General features: G+C 38.5%; 1 protein-coding gene across 5 annotated transcripts in view; it reads left to right on the top strand.

Annotated features, from left to right (window-relative positions):
- The window catches only part of myo16 (myosin XVI), a 226,034-nt gene that overhangs the window by 83,560 nt on the left and 121,798 nt on the right, over positions 1-20,676 (top strand). For all 5 annotated transcript variants that reach the window (XM_037539483.1, XM_017704691.2, XM_037539482.1 and 2 more), the window contains exons 3-4: positions 6,192-6,262; positions 7,833-7,976. In XM_037539483.1, the coding sequence (XP_037395380.1) occupies positions 6,192-6,262; positions 7,833-7,976 (215 nt within the window). The remainder of the gene's footprint in view (positions 1-6,191; positions 6,263-7,832; positions 7,977-20,676) is intronic.

Below are 20,676 nucleotides of genomic sequence, written 5' to 3' on the forward strand. Positions count from 1 at the left end.
GCGTCTTGCTAGTGGACATAGTCGTAAAATAACCCTCCCAGAAGCCTTTCAGATCAGGACAAAGAAAAAACATATGGCTAAGGTGACAAGGAGAGCCATGGCATTTATCACATTTGTCTTCTATTTCCAGATACAGTTCAGATAGTCTAGCCTTAGGGAAATGCACCCTGTGTAAGAACTTAAATTGGATAAGTCCGAGACGAGCACAAGAGGTGGTAGATTGTATCCTTTCTATGGCCTGTTTCCAGGATTCCACATGAATTTGTATTCCCAATTCCCTCTCCCATATGCACTTAGGTTTAGCAGTTTAGTGGTTGCTAAAAGCCAAGATAATGTCATACACCTTTGAAATAATTCCTCTGTGATGGGTAACAAATGAAAGCATGGTTTCCCACCCCTGTTCTAGAGGTAAAGAGGGGAAGTTAGGAAAACACAGCCACAAATTGCGACTTTGAAAATAGTGAAACAAATGAGGGGAGGCCGTATCGAAATGACAAATTGGCGAAACTATCAAAGACACCATCTGCATATAAATATTTGAATTCTATAATACCCTTGTCATACCACACTGAAAATGTCGAGTCCACAAGTGATGGAGGAAATAAATGGTTGTTATGTAAAGGACCCAAGGAAGAAGCAGCTACAAATTTAATGTGCCGTCAAAACTGATCTTGAGCATATTAATAACCATTGATTATCAGTTTACATCAAGAGGATCCAGGAGATTTTAACCAGTAACAAAGTTTATGGAGATGAGTGGCCCAATAGTAAGTTAGAAAGTTAGGTAATGCAAGTCCTCCACTAAGTCTGCATCTCTGCAGTAAAGTTTTACAAACTCTAGGTGATTTCTCACCCCAAATAAAAGAACAAATTATCTTATCCAGTGAGTCAAAAAAATGTTTTGGCAGGAAAAGAATTATTGACTGGAATAAAAATAGAAATTTTGGTAAAATATTCATTTTAACAACATTGATCTTGCCAATTAATGAAAGGGGCAGATTACCCCATCTTTGAATATCTGAAGTAATCTTTGAGATAAGGGGAGTGAAATTAGCAGATGCAAGGCTAGATAAAGAACGAGTCACGTTGATACCTAGGTATTTAAACTAAACTGAAAAGGTAAATCTGACTGTTGAAGATGACAAGCTGCAATATTAACGGGAAAACACTCACTTTTCCCCAAATTTAATTTATAACCTGAAAAGGTGCTGAAGTTCTCCAAAATACTTAAAACAACAGGGATAGAAAGTGTGGGATCTGTTATATATAATAACAAATCATCCGCATACAACGATAATTTATATTCAATTTCATTACGGGTCATTCCTTTGAATAAGGAGGAAGATCTTAATGTAATAGACAGAGGCTCGATAGCAATGGCAAAAAGCAAAGGTGACAAAGGGCAACCTTGGTGACTTCCACGTCCAAGGACAAAATAATCAGAATAATCATCATTAGCATGGACACTGGCCTTAGGTGACAAATAAAGGAGGCGAATCCAAAAAATAAATTTAGCACCAAATCCGAATTTCCTCAAAACTGCAAACATGTACTCCCACTCTACCTTATCGAATGCCTTTTCAGCATATGAAGAAATTACAAGTTCAGTACAGGAAGTTCAGCTGAATGTTTTGAGTAAACTATATTGAAAAGTGTACGTGTATTAAAAATAGTTGACGTCCCTTTATAAACCCATTTTACTCTTTGGATATAATATGAGGAAACACATTTTCTAAATGGGATGCAATTACCTTAGCCAACACCTTTTACATCAGCATTGAACAAAGATAATGGTCTGTAGGAGCCATAGGAGGTTGGATCTTTGTCCCTTTTGAGAAGGAGAGCAATAGTGGCTTGTGTCAGGGTTGGTGGCAGTGAACCACTTTCTAAGGATTCATTGAATATGGATAAAAGTAGTGGAGCCAATTTACCAATAAATGTTTAGAAAAATTCAATTGGAAACCCATCAGGGCCTGGGCTTTGTTAGATTGCCTAGCTTTAATTGCAGTTGAAACTTCTTCAAGGGAGAGTGGGGAGTCTAGTTGCCTAGCAGTGTCAGTATCAGGACAGTGTTCGAATGACAGGGTTCGAAAGGTTCAGAAGAAATTTGTTCACTTTAATGTCATCTGCAGGGAATTCAGATTTATATAATGAAGAGTGAAACAATTTGAAAGTAGCATTAATTTCCAAGGGATCTGTAGTAATAATATCATGAATGTTTTTAATAATAGGTATCAAACGGGAAGTGACCTCCCGTCATAATTGGTGTGCCAATAAACTACTTGAATTGTCACAATGTTCATAATATGAGCCATGACTGTGTAATAATAAGCACTCTGCCTCTTTAGTTGAAGTGAGATCGAAATCTGCTTGCAAATCAAAACGTTGCTTAAGCAGTTCCGGAGAAGGGTTCAATGCATATCTTTGATCAAAGTTGCTAATCACAGATGAAAGTTCATTAAGCTGAGTATTAATCATTTTATTAGAAAAAGCAGAGTAAGAAATAATTTGACCTCTCAGGTAACATTTTAAGCATCTCCCAAAGCAATAAATATGAAGAAGATTCATTTTGATTGAAAGACAAGAACTCATCAACGGAGCTTGAAATGAGTTCACAAAATTCCTTGTCTGCCAAAAGAAGAGAGTTAAACTTCCAGAGTGGTGGGCTACGTTGATGGGTAGAAAATAGAAAATCTAGTAATAAAGGTGAGTGGTCAGAAATTACAGTACCCAGACAGTCTGAAGAATTAACACAAGAATTAAGCATACTGTCGATAAAAAATAATCAATCCTAGAAAGAGTGGTGCACCTGGGAAAAGAGAGAAAATTTTTTGACAGAGGGGTTACGAAATCTCCACGGATCAACAAGACCGTTCCGTTTCATAAAATCAGAAAATACGTTGGACACGGCAGATTGAGTCACATTACGAGGATTAGACTGGTCCAAAATTGGGTCAAAAACGCAATTAAAATCCCCTCCAAGGATCAGTAGTTGAGAATTTAAGAAGGGAATGTTACTCAACAATCTGTTAGCAAATTCAGCGTCATTGAAATTCGGGGAATATACATTTACCAACAAAACCTTTTTTTTTGCATTGGGGTACCAGCAACTCTCTGCCATTCCTCTCAGCGATAACATTTGTGGATGAGAACTGAACTTTTTTGTTAATTAAAATGGCGACTCCTCTAACTTTTGAATTAAAGTTTGAGTGGAAGACTTGACTTGCCCATGGGCAATATAACCTACGATGATCTTTAATGCGAAGATGAGTCTCCTGTAAAAGTACTAAATCAGAGCTTAAACGTTTCAAGTGTGTAAAAACCCTAGATCACTTAACAGGATTACCCATACCTCTAATATTCCAACTAATAAATCTAAGAGGTGTGCCTGGCCCAGCAATGCTCAGATCTATATTACCATTAACCATTTAAAAAGAAAAAAAAAAAACAACAAAAATGCAAATGGCCCCTGAAAATACTCCCAAAGTCCACTCAAAGGGGATAGCAGTGTTTCCCACATTAACCTAAAGTTGTAGTCCACACTAATGTTGAACTACCCTGAGACTACGCGGAGCTAAGCAAGCAAGAAGAAGAGAGAAGAAATCCTGCTGATTTCAATACCATTTGACGGTATGCACACAATGCAAAGCTTGATATATTGAAAAAAACTCGCATTGCAAAATATTGTTTCATCCAAAGGTGAACATTCCAACAAAGCAAAAAAAAAGATGACTGCCTTAAGAACACATCAAATTTTCACATAGATTAGAAGGATACCATAAAGCACATGAAAATTCAAATTAGCAAATAACAGCAGGCACTGAGAGCCGTACAAAAAGATTTAGAAAACATAAAATGAGGTAGTGCTGATCTGATCAGCAAAATCTAATCGTGCAAAATTATAAAACCTGATGTAGCCTTATTATGTCAGTATCTAGTGAGATTGAAGGACAAAACAAAACAAAAAAAGTGCCTGCTATCAACAAACAATAGTAAAACCAACCTAGTTAGTGCAACAAACCAGTAAACTACCTAATACTGCACAGGTGGGGAATTAAGGCTAGTGAGTCCATAAACTCTAAGCAATGATTGAACACAGAGCTGAAAAGCTGTTAAATCGAGGTTTTGATATAGTCGCTGGCTTCCTCCACTGAAACGAAGTCCTTCTCGACACCGTTGTATGTTATGTAGAGTTGCTCTGGGTGAGTCAGACCATACCAAGCACCGTCAATGCCACGAAGTTGGCGCCTGACCTCATTGAATGCGCTACCTTGGCAGTATAGTCAGGGAAAATTGAGATGATCAGGTCTCTGACTTTAATCTGTCGGAGCTCTCTAGCGCGGCATAAATGTCAACACAGTCACTGTAATGATGAAATCTGCACACAATAACTTGGACAATCACCATGCTTGGGTTTGGGTTGGAGGGTCTGGTGGGACAGTCCAAAAGTGGCTCCTTTACCAGACCGAACGCTTCCTTCAGTAAGCCAGCAACAGCAGCAGTGGTACAGGTGTCATGACCCTCCATTACTCCCAGTATCCTAATGTTGTTACCCCAAGATCTGGACTCCAATCTTCACATTTATTTTCCAGCTTGGCTATGTTAGCTGTGAGGGACTCAATAGTAGCTTGCATCATGGCAATATCATCGGAGCACTCCTGCAGGAGCCGACGGCGCACACGAGGATGTGGTCACAGTTTGTGAACCAGGCCGCAGTTGTGTCTGAATAGTTTTTACCAGACATCTTATGCAGTCCAAAGCTAGAGTTCCTAACTAAAAATACTGCACTCCCCCCACAACTACGACATGAGAATGTTCATCACCCGATGTGGGACAATACCAAATCTCTGTCATCTCTGGTCATTTCGACATCTTATTGTGGTCACTGTCTACCAGTAGTGTTTGAGAAATGCTTCTGTTTTTGAGTCTGTTTTGGAGGGAGTCTATGTAATGTAGTATTCTGGGTAGTGGAGAAGCACTGAGCTGCATTGCTGCTTCGTCAGCAACACACACCTTCTGGGGACTGTTAGCACTCCCTCAGGGACAGTACGGGGTTGCAAGAGAGATGCTGATTAAATCTGTGCTATTAAGAGGTTTAAGAATTACAGTAGCTAAATCTAAGAAGTGAACAGTCATAGTCCTACTGTCTTTTCTCCTATAATGTGAGGCTTCCACACTGTAAAAGCTGTTTTTGTGCTTGTGTGTTCATATGTTTGTGTACTTTGTTGAGGATACTTGAGGATGTGTGTTAGCACAGCACCTAAAAAGGACAAGGAGCATTTTTTTTCAGGGGGAGCACTTACCCTCAGCTAGGTTATTCTCTGTGACATGATTAGATAACTATAGGCTAAGAGAAAAGTAGTGAAACAGTCATTACTTTATGCCAGATAGAGTAGTTTGCTGCATTAAGCGCAGCAAAAAAAGTCAGTGTGAATCCACATTAAGACATTTTCACTCTGTACCATGATGTATTTTTGAATGAAATATGGTGTTATAGCGGGTCTCTGAGCTTATGTAGCATTGTTCATTGATAGTGGGAGGTACTGTTTTATTTCCCCACTCAAAGGTAATCTAAAATGAGAAGATATTTTAGAGCCCTTTTGAAGTAGGGATGCACCAGTATCATCAAATATTGATTTGAAGTATTGCTCAAAGCTAAAAATGTATTCAATGGCCATGTATTATTGAAAGCATATACAGTCATATGTAAAAGTTTGTGTGATCCTGTTCAAAATACATGTTTTGTTGATTTGGTAAGTGAAAATAAGTGAACACATTTTATGATGAGAGCATTTTAATGCACAATTACTTATTTTCAAAATGACATTTAGATTTGTTCTTTATAGAGGATGTATTAACTTTTTTCACTTAGAAAATCAACAAAACAATTTATTCAGGGGTGTGACAGGAAAATAAATTTGTCTTTTAAAACAAACATAATTAATGTAATTATGTCCAAGGGGTCACCTAATAGACTTCTAGCAGACTTCACTCAAGCCAATGCAGTAGTGGAATGGTCCGTAAGACAGCGTACTCCCCCAAAACAAAATAGTGAGGACATGTTCAAAACAAGGTTCATGAGGGAAAGAGTACAAAAGGTGTAATCAAAGGGAGAGTGAAAGCAGAGCATGTACAGGTATCCTCTAGGTGCTAAGAGATGTGTGTATTCCTCTCTGTGTGTATTGCTGCAGTGCTGAGGCTGCTGAAAGAGGGAACTGACCTGAACACACACCTCTCCTCTGGAGGCTCTCTGCTCCATCTGGTAAGAACACACTCCACTACACACTTACCCACTGGAGCTGTCTTCCACTATATCTCTCTCAATCAGCTTTACTTCCACACATATCTGATGACACTATCTCACTCTCATTCTTTTTCTCATTCTCATCTCTCTCATCTTTCTCTCTATATGTTTGCCTCTGTCTTTATCTCCGCTGTCTCCTTTTTTTCTCTCTTTTTTCGCATGAAACTTTCTCTCTGTCAAAGCTTTCTTGCCCCTGCTGCTCTTTGGCCTTGCCCTTTCTGTGCTCCCTCCAGGTTTCCTATTCAGCACTATTATCTTTTTCATCCATCTTTCCCATTCTTCTGGCTTCAGTACTATCATCCTGAGACCTGTCCTTCACTCTTCAATGTCAAGATGTTTTCCTTTGTTATACAACAAAAATATAACTTGTATATACCCACTGAGTGAAATCATAGATAATGACATATAATAATGATGTATAAAAGGTAAGGGTGATTTTATTATGATTTTTTTCCTTGAATTTTGATTCAGGTTTCTTTACAGCCAAATTGACTGATTGCCCAGTTAACTTATTTGTTTTATTTCTTTTTTAACCCAAAGCACAACCTGAAACACATTGGCTCATTTTCAATTTATATATTTTATTTTGAACAAAGTTTATAAAAATATTAGCTCTTTTTAGTGGGTTGAACTGGCATTTTAAAATCTTTAATGAAAAATGAATTGCCTGTTTAAATTGCACTATTTATTTATTTATTTGTTTGTTTATTTATTTAATCTTGCTGTTAAAATTGAAAGAAGTAGCATTGAGTCAGACAAAAAAAATACCACACTAAAATACAGTGTCCGAATGCTGTGGAGAGTCCCTGTGAAGCCTCAAATAGTAATTTAAAAGTCAGAGGCATCAGATTAGATTTTGTGGTTTTTCGGGCCACATCATGCATCTGTACAAATAAGTTACGTGCACATCCTCAAAAAAGAAGGCCCAGCTGGATGTTTTGGTCAGATATAAAATCATCATTATATTGGATGTATATATGATCACAATAGCGGATACACCTACATACTCAGAAAACATGCTGTTCACCAAGTTTTGAATGTTTTTTCAACCTTCATTACAAAATATTCAAAGAACATGTGCACTTACACATTTCTGCCAGAGAGCTCTCCAAATCCCCTAAACTTGCGTAGTGCAAATTTAAATAACATCGAGTCAAATCAAACTAAATGTTGTAGCTATTTAGTACAATATGTCATCCCTGTGCTAGGATGTTTTGGTACAGCAGCTGTATTCAAATATAGCATGAGTGCTGTATGCATTTATGTCATATAATTGCAACACAGATCCAAAATCAAAATAATAAGTTGACTGACTGAGCATAAACCTACTGATTCTGATCTTGCTTGATTCCCATAGGCTATGTGATGCGTTTTAACTTTCTTATTATACTGTACTTCTATGTGTTTGCTTTCTGTGCGTGAGGTTTTAGAATTTCTGTCACTGGAGCCTCTTGCTGTTCTGAGCCAAAACACTGGCCCATAGTGTGCCTCAGTTGCCTATAATCCCGCTCTGATCTTGTCCCTGCAGTGCGCTCGCTATGACAATGTGTTTGCAGCAGAGGTTCTGATAGAGCGAGGCGTGAACGTCAATCTGCAGGATGAAGACCTTTGGACTGCCCTGCATGTGGCTTGTGCCTGTGACCATGCTGATATGGTGCTGCTGCTGCTTCTGGTGAGGATTACACACACACACACACACACACACATGCACACACAGTTTGTTCCAGTACACACAAGAAAATAAGATTTCTTGCCTGGCTTCGACATATGGGACTGGTATAAACCTTTAATTGGTATAAAATCTTTATGGAGGCAGGTCTTTCACATTTATTACATAATTGCCTGATCGGTTATTTTCCACAGTTGTTAGCTTTCACAATCATGTGATCATGTTGCCGCCAACATAATGTGAATGTGTTACATGTAAATAAAAGCAAGAAGAAAACACATTTCTTCCCAGATCAACAAACGTTCTAAGCTCTGACTAAGGTGCTACACCTTTTAGAGGGCAGAGTAATGTTTTATTTTTTTATTTTTGGTGTGTGCCTGCCTCTTCTGCCCTTTATTTTAAAGAATTATTTTTATTTTCTCCTCTGGCCATATCAACTGTCACACTCTCCTCTAAAAGAATAAAAAGGGTTGTGTAGTGATGGATGAAAAGTGAAAATAAGGTGAAAAGATGAGAAGCACCAGCCACCCTATGTTCCCTCAGCAGGATATTGAGTTTAATGAGGTGTTCCAGATTATACACCAGTCAAGCTTGTTTGATGTGTGTGTGTGTGTGTGTGTGTGTGTGTGTGTGTGTGTGTGTGTGTGTGTGTGTGTGTGTGTGTGTGCGTGTGTGCGCCCATGTCACAACATTAAAAACAATGCAGGGAGTGAGGATTGTCTTACGTTCTTGACAGTTTTTGCACATAAGTGCTAAGAAGGAAGCCCTTGATAGTTCAACGGACTCCTGCCATTGCTTTGGATCTTGGGTGAGTATTTCTTAGAAAAAAACACCAGAGTGACATCCTCGTCACCGACTTGGGCCCTTGTGGTGACATACGATGTGTTTTCTTTTATTACTCTGCTCATGATAGTTATGCTGTCATCCCAGAACATGCACAAATCTGCACATATTCCAGAACAAATATGCACAAACTCTCTATCAGAAAGGACTCAGCATAGCTTAAACTAAGGTTCTATCGGAGAAACGTCAGACATGTCAGGAGGGAATGAACATAATCCTTGCTGAGTGTGTTGTACAGACACATCCAGATGGGCTACGACATTCTCTGCCAGTGTAGACTTAAGGCTCTCAGCCAGGCCATGGTGCTGTCAGATCACACCCATGCAGATGACAGCCAGCAAACACACGCATCAGCCTTGAACCAGAGCTGCTTAGAGACCACTGCTTAGCAAGGCGCAACAACATGCTCTGACAAGAATAAACACTTTGAGATATTATTTTAGGTGAAATGGTTGACAAGCCAGGATTTCAGCATATACACTCTAAAAACAGATGTGTTAATAAGGGTTTTTCAGCAGTGCTAGGTGGTAGGTCAGTGTAATCGGTTATCGATGATAAGTCACATATGCCAAAACTTGAAAGATAATACTAGCCCATATTATAAAATGGATAGTTTCATTTCATTAAAACTTATAACCCACTCACACGTTTAGCAAACTGGATATTTTCCAAAAGGGGGTCTAATTAGCAGCTCAGTGTATATCGCTGAAAGGGAAGAAACTGACATGGACCCACACCAGCAGGATCTCATGTATTTGCAATCACAAATTTTAAAATGAGAAGTGCGATAGGTTATTACCCAACAGAGTTGTGAGAGAGAGAGATTGTACCTTAGACTATGTTATTGTATTCCATCTTTTTATCTACAGGTACATTTCAGAAGTTTCGACGCTGTGTAGAATGTAAATAAAAGTAAAATGATGTGCAAATCATGTAAACCATATTTTTAAGGAAAATACTACAACAAACGTGCAACACTGGCACGTAACAGGCAACATATCAAATGTTGAAACTGAGAAATGTTATTATTTCTTTTACTACGGGGCAGTGCTCTTGTAATACATGGAGAATGTGTTTGGCATTGTCTTGCTGGAATAATCAAGGCCGTCCCTGAAAAAGACATCATCTGGATGACAGCATATATTGCCAAAACATACATATCGTTCAGCATTAATGGTGCCTTCACAGATGTGCACATCACCCATGCCATGTACGCTAATGCACCCTGATACCATCATGAATACTGGCTTTTGAACTGTACTCTGATAAGCTGAGTGGTCTTTAGCCTGGAGGACACAACATCCATGATTTCCAAAAAGAATTTCAAATGTTGATCTGACAGACCACAGGACACGTTTTCACTTCCCCTCAGTCCATTTTAGATGAGTTCAGGCCCAGAGAACGTGGCAGCCTTTCTGGATCCTCTTTATATATGGTTTGTTGTTTGCGTTTAGAGTTTTAACTTGCATTTGTGGATGCAATGACTAACTGTTTTCACGGATAGTGATTTTCAGAAGTGTTCCTGAGCCCATGCAGTGATTTCCACTACAGAATCATGTCTGTTTTTAATGCAGTGCCTTCTGAGGGCCCAAAGATCATGGCCTGCTTTTTTCGGTCTTGTGCCTTGCATACAGAGATATCTCCAGATTCTCTGAAACTTTCAGTGTTCTGTATCATAGATGATGCATGAAGCAAAAGTTCTTTGCTATTTTATGTTGAAACGTTATTCTTGAATTGTTGCACTGTTTGATCATTGGAAGGGTCAACCCCTCCTCATCTTTATTTCTGACATGCTTTTTCAATCATGTTACTGAACTGTTACCAATCAACCACCAGGTGTTTTTTGGCATTATGCAACTTTACTAGCTTTTGTTGCCCCGTGACAACTTTTTTTGGATTATATTGTTGGCATCAAACTCAAAATGGGCATCTATTATTCAAAAAACAATACATTTTCTCATTTTCAACTATTTTGTCTTTGTACTACTTTCAATTAAATATAGGGTTCAAATGATTTCCACATCATTGCATTTTGTTTTTATACACATTTTGCACAGCGCCCCAATGTGGTTTTATATAGTTTTCCATCTCTATGTTGCACTGCATATGTGTACTCATACATGCATTTGTGTGCATGTGCTACACAGTATGATGATTTAATGGGATAGAGAGGAAATAAGAGCTATTTTTAGAACTGTGGCTTCAAAGAGTACCTTTCCTGTGGAGAATTTGTCCTCCAAATGGTGCAGCCCAGGCAGGCTTTGGGTTATTTATACTGATTGGTTCCAATGTGGCACTGCATCCAGATGTAAGGCTGCTTGTTATGGGTATGGGTGATAGGCTGTATGAGTTTTGGGTTATTAATCAACTGTGGCATTGTCAATCTTTTGATGTTTTTAATGCACAGTGTGCAGTGGCACTCCACAGTACATGCCTTATGTATGATGGGGTACGTGCTTGTATAATATCAAGACAGGGAATGAATAAATCACAAAAATGATCACTTGACAGTGTACTCACTAACTGCTAAGTTCTTGAGCAGTTGCTACATCATAGGTAAAAACTTAACGAATAGTTACTTAATATACAGATAATGAGTGCTCAGTGAAATTAATATATAATGAATAATGTATTTGCAGCCTTTAATATAAAGTGTTACTGTTTACAACATATATTATCCACAGTGAGTAACTATCTAATACAGAGTACCTTAGTGTCTTTAGTGTGTGTGTTTTTTTTGTTTTGTTTTTTTTAATTGAGAGAATGAGTAAAGACATCAGCAAAACAAACAGCAGCAGACAACTCCAATGGGAAAAAAAGGCCTAAACAGTATCTGGTGTTTGGTCACAAATATGACTGAAGAGAAAAAAAAATGAATGAATAAAAGGACAAATTTGGATTATATTATTTTCCTTTTTCCTACCTCTTCCCTTTTTTTTCCTTTTTCTCTTATATAAATACAAATAAATGAAATAATTTAAAAAAAAAAAGAAAAGGGACGGGGGGTCAGTCTTCTGGCATGGTCTGAAGAGAATTGAAATAAGAAAGGAAGAGGTTCCACTTTGAGTAAAATGCAGCAGTATTTCCTCTCAGAGTAAACCTTATCCTGTCAAGTCTAAGAAAGTGCATGACATCGCAAAGCCACCTTGAAATTAATTGATGCCAAAATGTCCGATTGTCTGCTGGTGAGTTGGGGTAAATCTGTAGAAAAGCCAAATATTGCTAAAGAACAGTTCATTTCGATGACCACGCTTAGAACTTTTGACATAGATTTAAAGCAAGCAAGCCAGAACTTGCGTAGAGCGGGACAGAAAAAATACATATGGCTTAGATTACACAGTGAGGTATGACGTTTATCACATTGGTCGTTGGTGGTGTTCGGATAAAATTTAGATAGCTGAGATTTAGATCGGTGAACTCTGTGCAATACTTTAAATTGAATCAATTGTAATCTTGCACAAGGTACACTTAACCGCACCTTGGCGATAGCCTTATCTCACCATTGGTCTGTTAGGGCAATGCCAAGCTCGTATTCCCAAGATCTTTTAATTTTATTCATGGAACATGGGTCCAGATCAATAAGCTTCGAATAGGTGTTGGATATACAAAATTTTTGAAAGGAACCTAGGTCATCCAAGGGATATCCAACAGGTAGGTGAGTGTAATCCAAAGAAAGAGAAGAGACGGTGTGTAATTTGAAAGTATCTAAACAAGTGGCAAGGGGGCAGGTTGAATTCAGCTGATAACTGAGCAAAGCTACAAAAATTATTGTCTTTATAAAGATCGTGAAGAGATTTAATACCTCTGCTGTGCCAGGTAATAAAAGCAGTGTCGTTCAGGGCGGGTGGGAATAAATGGTTATTCAATATAGGCAGATGATGAAGGTGACATAAGTTTAAAGTGGCGCCTAAATTGAGTCCAAATCCGAAGGGTAGAGAGGACTATACTGTAACAGCGACTATAAAAGTGCATGTGAAACCACTTCCACTTCTAAATTATTATGACCTTGCACACCCAGACCTGTAGATGTGCCCCCATGTATGCTACTGTATGTAGAAATACATATGAAGTCACACACACACACACACACACACACTTTCAAAGCCGCTTCTCCCTAAGGGTCGCGGGGGGAGCTGAAGCCTATCTAAAGTCAAACAATGTAAAGGAAATGCCTCAGAATAAAGGGTGAACTTAAAACATACAAAATTGACTATAATGAAAATTACATTACATTACATTACATTACATTTAGCAGACGCTTTTATCCAAAGCGACTTACAAATAATGAAGTACATAGAACAAACATAGTCAGGCCTTAAAGGAGGCCAAAGGGTAATAGCGGGGTAGAGAAGGGAAGGAGGTCAAAGGATACCTAACAGAAGGTAACCACCATGACCAGCATAACCTATACAAAAAATGCATATAAACTTGTACCTTAGTGTCTTATTACATCATGTCTTTTTTTTTAAATCTGTTTTGTATGTTTTTGTGTTGTGCTGTAAGTCTCCACTACAGTGTAAATAGCACCCCTTCTAATTACTGAATTCATCTCCATAGAAAATAATTGCCAACAGTATGAGACTGACAGGAGCATCCACAGAGTTTAGTGTGAAGCCTTCTCAGAAGAGTAGAGACTGTAGCTACAGCAAAAAATGGGACAAACTCTCTTAATACCTTTGAAACGCATGAGCAGATGTTTTGGACATGCAGTGTAGCTTTATATGATGGTATTTCAGGAACAGAGTTAAAAACCTACATGTATTTGGTTTTTATTAGGTACACATAGATATAGACATACATACATAGATATAGAATGTGTGAGTATAGAAAGAATAATATTTCTGTTAAGGAGCTTTGTTGTTGAGCTGGCAGGTGCACATATTTTTTGAGTTTTATGCTCCACCAAAGCTAATTTTATTTTAGGTCATTGGGAATGCACACACTCACACCTTTGGGTCAGCAGAGGTGTCATTGTGCAGTGTTTCTCTGTCAGTATGCAGTACATGTTAGTTGAGATGACTTCGACAGACTGAGGTGTGTAAGTATTGCTTAGATGTGTTTCATGTGATGTGTAATTAGTGAATGCCACTGCACACCTTATGACCACAAAACCAACATATTGACTGGTGTGTGAAGATGTGTATGTCACTGTATGATAAAAACTGTGCAAAATATATTGTAAACACTCTCAGATATGAAGAAAACCAAGGTAAATAAATGACACAAATTTCAAAAGTGCTATCCTCCGTCCTGTAAAAAGTTTCTGAAACTCTGTTTTTTGTTTTTTTGCTAGGAGAGCAATAACTTCTATCACTTATCTGGGATACATTTCTAATACTCTCCTGTTATCTTATGATTGATTAATGTGGTTGATGGCTTATATATATTTGCTATCATTTACACACTTTAAGGCCTTTGAAGCAGCTCAAAGATAAATGTACCATTGTGAGCAAGCCAGGTAATTTTCAACTGCAGTCCCTAATGACTGTTATTAGCGTTGAACAACTCAAATAAGCAAAATGTACCTATTATAAATATATTATAACAGGCATGAAGCAGTCGCTCTCTATTTCTCTTTCTTTCTCATGCCCAAGTGAACTTCTTTTTTATCTCTCTCCTTATTCTCTGTGCTTGCTTACTTTTTTCTCTCTGCTTTTTTCTTTTTCTTTTTTTGCTTTTTCTTCTAACTTTTTCTCTTGCTGTATCTGTCTCTTTTTCTCTTTCCTTCTTTGTTTTCTTTTCTCCCCCCTCTTTTTCATTTGCCTTTCCTCTCTCTCTCTCTCTCTCTCTCTCTCTCTCTCTCTCTCTCTCTGTCTCTCTCTCTCTCTCTCTTCCTCCCTCCCAGAGTGCTCAGTTTGTTATGCTTAATGCAAGAATTAAATTAGAAGGAAAAAAAAAAGTAAACAATTTGTTTGTCTCTGTGGTTTGAGACTAGAAGACACAATGACATATTGATATTATTCCTGTACTGTTATTCATTTTTCATGTACTACACTATTCTTTTTCATTTCTATATGCATGTTTGAATCGCTATTAGCCAACAAAACAAATGGTGATCTGCTATTCTAATATAGGAGATAGTCATATAGAACAGCTATAAAGTCAACCAAGGGAGGTATCCGAGGGTGTATGTTCATGTACGTGCGTATTTGCATATGCCCGAGGGATATGATGCAAAGATTGTTTACATGTAGTCTTTATTTTTAATCTGCACTGCTTCAGCGCTCCCTTTAATTGTACTTACTGTGGCACTTAGTGCGTGTAAATAAGTCCTTGGAAATGTATGAATGAACATTTCTAAAAGTAGGCCTGATTTGCATAGCAGCGTAAGAGGAGATGCCCGTAAGACAGCAAGCAAGAGGGGGGTGGTCTTACAGCTTCATTAGCAGTACAGACTCTCTCCCTTTTACACCCCTCCTCACTTGATCACTCGCTTCCCAGAAAAAGAGTGGAAATGGCTAAATCTTCTGTTGCAAATCCACAGCTGAGAAATTGCATGCAATTTCAGCAGTTCCCCATCAAAAGCGACTTCTGTGTGGTGAAATATAACCTTGCCTTTAAAGAGTCACTCTGTCACTCTCTCACTTCTACAGAATGGATACCTGTCTAATAATAGTCTTTTCATACATCCTTTCTTCCTTCACTCTTCTGTTCTTGTGGCAGATGTGAAGTGCATCAGGCGAAAAGTTCCCCTTCTGAGTTCAAAAGATTGTACTACATATGGTGAATACATAGGGAGGTGTGAGACGAGAGGTGTTTTTGAAGTTTGCTTCACGCTCCCCCCTACAGTGGTTATGTGACTGACAGGCCTAAGTCTAATTGACGCGTTTGTGTCTTATTAGTGACATTTTTGGGAAAGCTTACACAGGTATTGTGGATTAGCAGCCCTCGCTATTGTTTCTCTGTGGCATGGTTATTAAGATAAAGAGCTGAAGCTGAATTCTTCACTGCATTAGTATCAGCATTCCCTCTGCTGTCTCTGCACACAGTTGAGTCAGCCCCGTGCAGGAGAGACTGCTTGGTTACCATGGATACAGGCCATGGAGCTCCTCCATACTACATTTCAGGGCTTTCACCATGGCTGGCTTTCCCCACTGTCATTCATACTCACTGATTCCACTCTGGCATTCAATGTAGGAGCCATTTTATTTCCACATAACCTTCCACTCTCCTTTAAAAGAAGATTTTTTTTTTGGCAAAATTCTTTAAGCCACCCATCACACCTCCTCCATTTATGCAATATCCTGTCCCATGGCCTTTTTTCCCTTAATTCACCATGCCTACACTTTTTCACTCTACATTTTTTCACATTTCCACATTTATTTAGCTATAACTATTGATTTTTCTGCCTTTCTGCCTCCCCTGCCATTTTTTTTCCCTCTTCAGTTGCTGATGAGCCACACGCAAATATTTATATATATAGTAAAGATTGTGTGTACGTGTGTGTGTGTGTGTGTGTATATATATATATATATATATTAAAATATGAGAGAAAGAGAGAGAGACTCTCTCTCTGCTCTCTCTACTTTTCTTCTAGAGCCTAGAGGCTTCTGTGCTATTGTCTCTAATGTTAATGCTCTTATCTCCTCAGTGCAATGCTTGCTTTGGGATGAAGCCTCCTACTCCCACACCCACTCCAGTCTCTCTGTCTCTGCCCTCATTCTCTACTTCCCTCTTCCAAGTGTGCTAGACTCAAAACTGGGCCACAGCTTTTTTTTTTTGGTTAGCCAAAAAAAGTACCTGCTAATCATTTTCACTTAATTAACCATAATTGTTACATCATTGACCTATTAAACATTTTCAACATTTGGAGTTGGATTGGAGTTCTGTTGTCTATTGACCTTATAAATCCACAAAAATACACAGTCATCCTAAAGGCATAGTCACAGATTCCCAATGGTAGAACCAAATCCATGTTTTAAGATATCCAGGAGATATTTGCAACTTACTGATCATTGTTGTTTGTTAGAAAGCTAACCCCATTACTGGCCAGGAACCAACAGTGGGTCCAGTTTTCTACCCTTTACAGGTTTAACTTATTTTTTTCATGTAGTTACTGATGAATAAGCGTTTGGATGTACAGTGCTGTGGAAAAGTGATTGCCCTTTACTCCATTTCTTCTGTTTTTGCTAATTTGTCACATTTAAATGTTTCAGATCATCCAAATAATTTTAAGATAAAGACAAAATATGGAAACTTGTTCCATTTATTGAAGAGAGAGATTTATTCAGAACCTATATTAGCCATGTTAAGAAGTATTTGCCCCTATAACTGGTTGTGCCATCCTTGTTGGTAAGCGTTGCCCTTTTTGAGCAACTAGAATGGCCTCATAGTTTGAACTCTGTAGCATTTCCCAAACTGTTTTTTCTGTCTTTTTCATTTGGTGTCACTATGAGGACCAACTGCCTTGAGATGATGTTTTTATTTGCAGTGTAAAATAAAGTAGCGGGTACCAAAAGTGAGTTGATAGTTGAGTCCAGGCGGCACCATGCAGTGAAAAAGCATTTTAAGAAACATGGGAATTTAAGGGGTTAATTGCATTCTCCTTTTTATACTGACTTAAGTGTCATGGGTCTGTTATCATGACATATTAAATTTAACAGAAGCAATTAAAGCAGGTCTTGTACGGCTATAATTGGGCACTGGCAGCTGTCATAAGGCGGATTGGATTTAATAGCGCATTCATCCTCATTATTCCCTCATGTTATCAGAACGAGGTGTCTGTTATTGTCTTCCACCATCCTGCCAATGCTGTTTCATCTCACTCACTCACTCATTCACTCACTCACTCACTCACTCACTCACTCACTCACTCACTCACTCGCTCGCTCAGTCACCCTCTCATTACCACCAGTATCATCACTCTCACTCTCCAAGCTTCAAGTTGCACCAACTATAATCCCACTGGTTTACATGTTTGTGCTAGTGGATGAAAATATAGGGGTAACCTGCAGTGTCAGGTCCTACAGTTTGCAGTCATTCAGTAGTTCGATACGCTGTGATATTAAATCAGAATGGTGATATTATTAGTAATCCTTCTAAATATCCTCCAGTAGTGCAACAAGTTGCAGTTTCACCAGAGATGTTTTTAGATGTGCAGATGTTTTCACCAGCTTCCACATTACAATTCAGTGGTTTAACTTAGTTAGTAACCTGGTTGCCTTAAAAATCTGAGTAAATTTGAACTTCTAATAGTAAGTTAACAAAACAATAATCTGTGTTTTATGCCGTTAACTTATTTTACGTATAACTTATTATATGAATTTTAAGACATCCAGGTTACTATCTTTAAGTTAAAGCATTGAGTATTTTAGCAATGCACCAGTCTACAGTCCTAACTGCAAAAAGGCCTGTCTGATAATTAAACATGAGCTACAGTATGTGAGGTTATTTATTTATTTACAATGATTTTTTTCAAATTGTCATATTGTATACATATAACCACTAACACAGTACTTAAATAACACAGCTATTTAAAAGGGCATTGAAAATCTAGTTCTTTGAGGTAAAACAGGTTGTGACAATGTCATACTTATAAAGACAGTATCATAACTATAATGAACATATTTATCAGCATGTGTCTGTAAGGAGCTAGACTATAATCAGCGTGTGCCTATCAGGAGTTAAGCTTACAAATTTATTACGTAGGAACATATATTTCACAAGCCTGTGTCTCCAGTCTTGTCTGACATAAAATGCCTTTTGAACTGAAGTAGGCCTGTTTTTTCAGACTCTTTACATCATGCTACACATTTCTTTACCTTCTTTAAATGAAACACTGTAGTTTTGCCCGTACCCCAAAGCGAGCTAGTGCAAGTTGGTTGATAGATATCTAAAATGTTCTCTCGTGAGTCGTTCAATAAAGGTAAGCTGATTTGGACAAGTCCCTTTGGATACTCCATATTTCATCTAAGTCACTATAATGTCATATAATGTCTTTTGGGAATTTCTAGGAGCTGTTATGTTTCTGGGAACATACCCTCAAGACCTCCCATATTTCTGCTCCATAGGCCTGTATTGAATAAATGCTGTTGTCCCTTCAACCATTGTCATGACAGGCTCAGAGATGCTGTAAATGGATTACTGTCATCACAGGTTTGTGTGGTGATTCATCATGACATGATTGAGAAAAGGGGGTGTGTTGCCAAGTTCAGAGGTCAGTTTGTTAACCCCATGCTTTTGCCAGGGACAAGTGCAGCTAGCCTACTGTTTATTTTGCTGCATTTTATTATCTGCTGTCAAACACATGATGCAGCAGGCAGATCAATGGAGGTGTTTCTAAGAGCCTGTCTTCACCAGAGCCGAAGCTGAAGCCAGTTCAGGTTTTTCAGCGTGTGCTTACAGCCGAGTCAGTAGGTACTGAATTGCTGCGTATAGGGGTAACTGCTCATACTTTCTTTACCTTTTTGGGCCCATCCTCCTCTGGTCAAACTACCTACAAGTGATTATACTACTAATATTAATAGCAGTAGTATTAGTAGAAGTAACAGCTAGCAGTCTATGAAAACATGAGTGTAGGGTGGGCAGTTGGTCCAAGGTAGATGGTGGTAGCCTGGGCGTGGGCAGCTGATCTGAAGAGGGTGGCAGGAGGGCTCGACAGTCAGTCGTCCTTCAGTGTCCAGCCAGATATGTGGGGGGTTGTACACTCGGGGAAAAAAGGCAAGGAGAGGGAATTAGTTTTATTCTGTCTGTTGTATGTAAAACAGGGAATGTGGACATTTACAGAGTGTGGCTAACGACACCGGCAGATCTGACTATGACAGCTTAGCTAAAAGGAGAGAACCAGAAGGACACACAGACATGGCAGCACTCTGAAACGGTTTGGCATCCCTCCGCTCCACCGTCCACAAACCTGAATGACCGTGTGCGAGCAGCGGGACGACACACCAGCGTCTCAGTTTACTATAATTCCCTGTGTCCATGGTAGAAGATGCAGAAAAGCTGTCCTAGTGATGCTACCTATGTGTTGATTGAATGATAAATCTGAATCAATTATGACGCCAAGATTTTTTGCTGCTGAGCCAGGTGTAACTGGAAAGTCAGCGAGATTTAAAATTAAATCTGGTAGTTTATTTCTTGCCAATTTTTTTTTACCCAGGAGGAGAACCTCTGTTTTGTTACTGTTACCACTGACGCAACGTGTTTCCTGAGTTGTATGATGTTGACATATGTAATGTTGATGATAATAGTAAATCTGAAAAGTTTTATTAAAATAATTTCATCAAGTACAGTTAACTTTAGTTTAGTTAACTTTATATATATTTAGTGTTGTGTTTTATTGAGGTGAGTTGTGTAGGCTGATCAATAATGGTGATCACTTCTGGTGGAGGATTTCTAGACAGCTTCATCAGCTGTCCTTCATTACTGTCTTAGTGCAGTGAGGAAGGTAAACAGGCTCATACCATGACTACCCATGCTCGTCATCCCCCACTTCCTCTTTTAGAACACGCCGACACCTTAGATTGATGCGTATTGCATGGGTTTTTGCTCAATGAGAACTGTTCCCAACAGGTTTATGTTTGTCCTACTTGCAGACTGATCAATAGACACGCTGACCCAATAAGCATCAAAACACCCAAACACACAGACACTTCACCTGTTCTCATCACCAGCCTGTCTGTGTATTGTGCATGGCTGTAGTTATAATTGTAACTCATTATAGTCAGTCTAAAACACACAAAGACATATATTTCATCGTTGTCCAATGAAAAGCATTGGATTTTTACTTTACTACATCATTTGAGCTCAACAACTGTCTTTTATATTGTTTCAAAATTTCATGATGATTGTTCCAATAGAAATGCTCCAAAATTTCTTGGAATAAAATTTCTTTCCATTAACTTACATTGAAAGTAAAGAC

This window comes from Pygocentrus nattereri, chromosome 6, assembly GCF_015220715.1.
Source record: "Pygocentrus nattereri isolate fPygNat1 chromosome 6, fPygNat1.pri, whole genome shotgun sequence".
In the NCBI taxonomy this organism is placed as follows: Eukaryota; Metazoa; Chordata; class Actinopteri; order Characiformes; family Serrasalmidae; genus Pygocentrus; species Pygocentrus nattereri.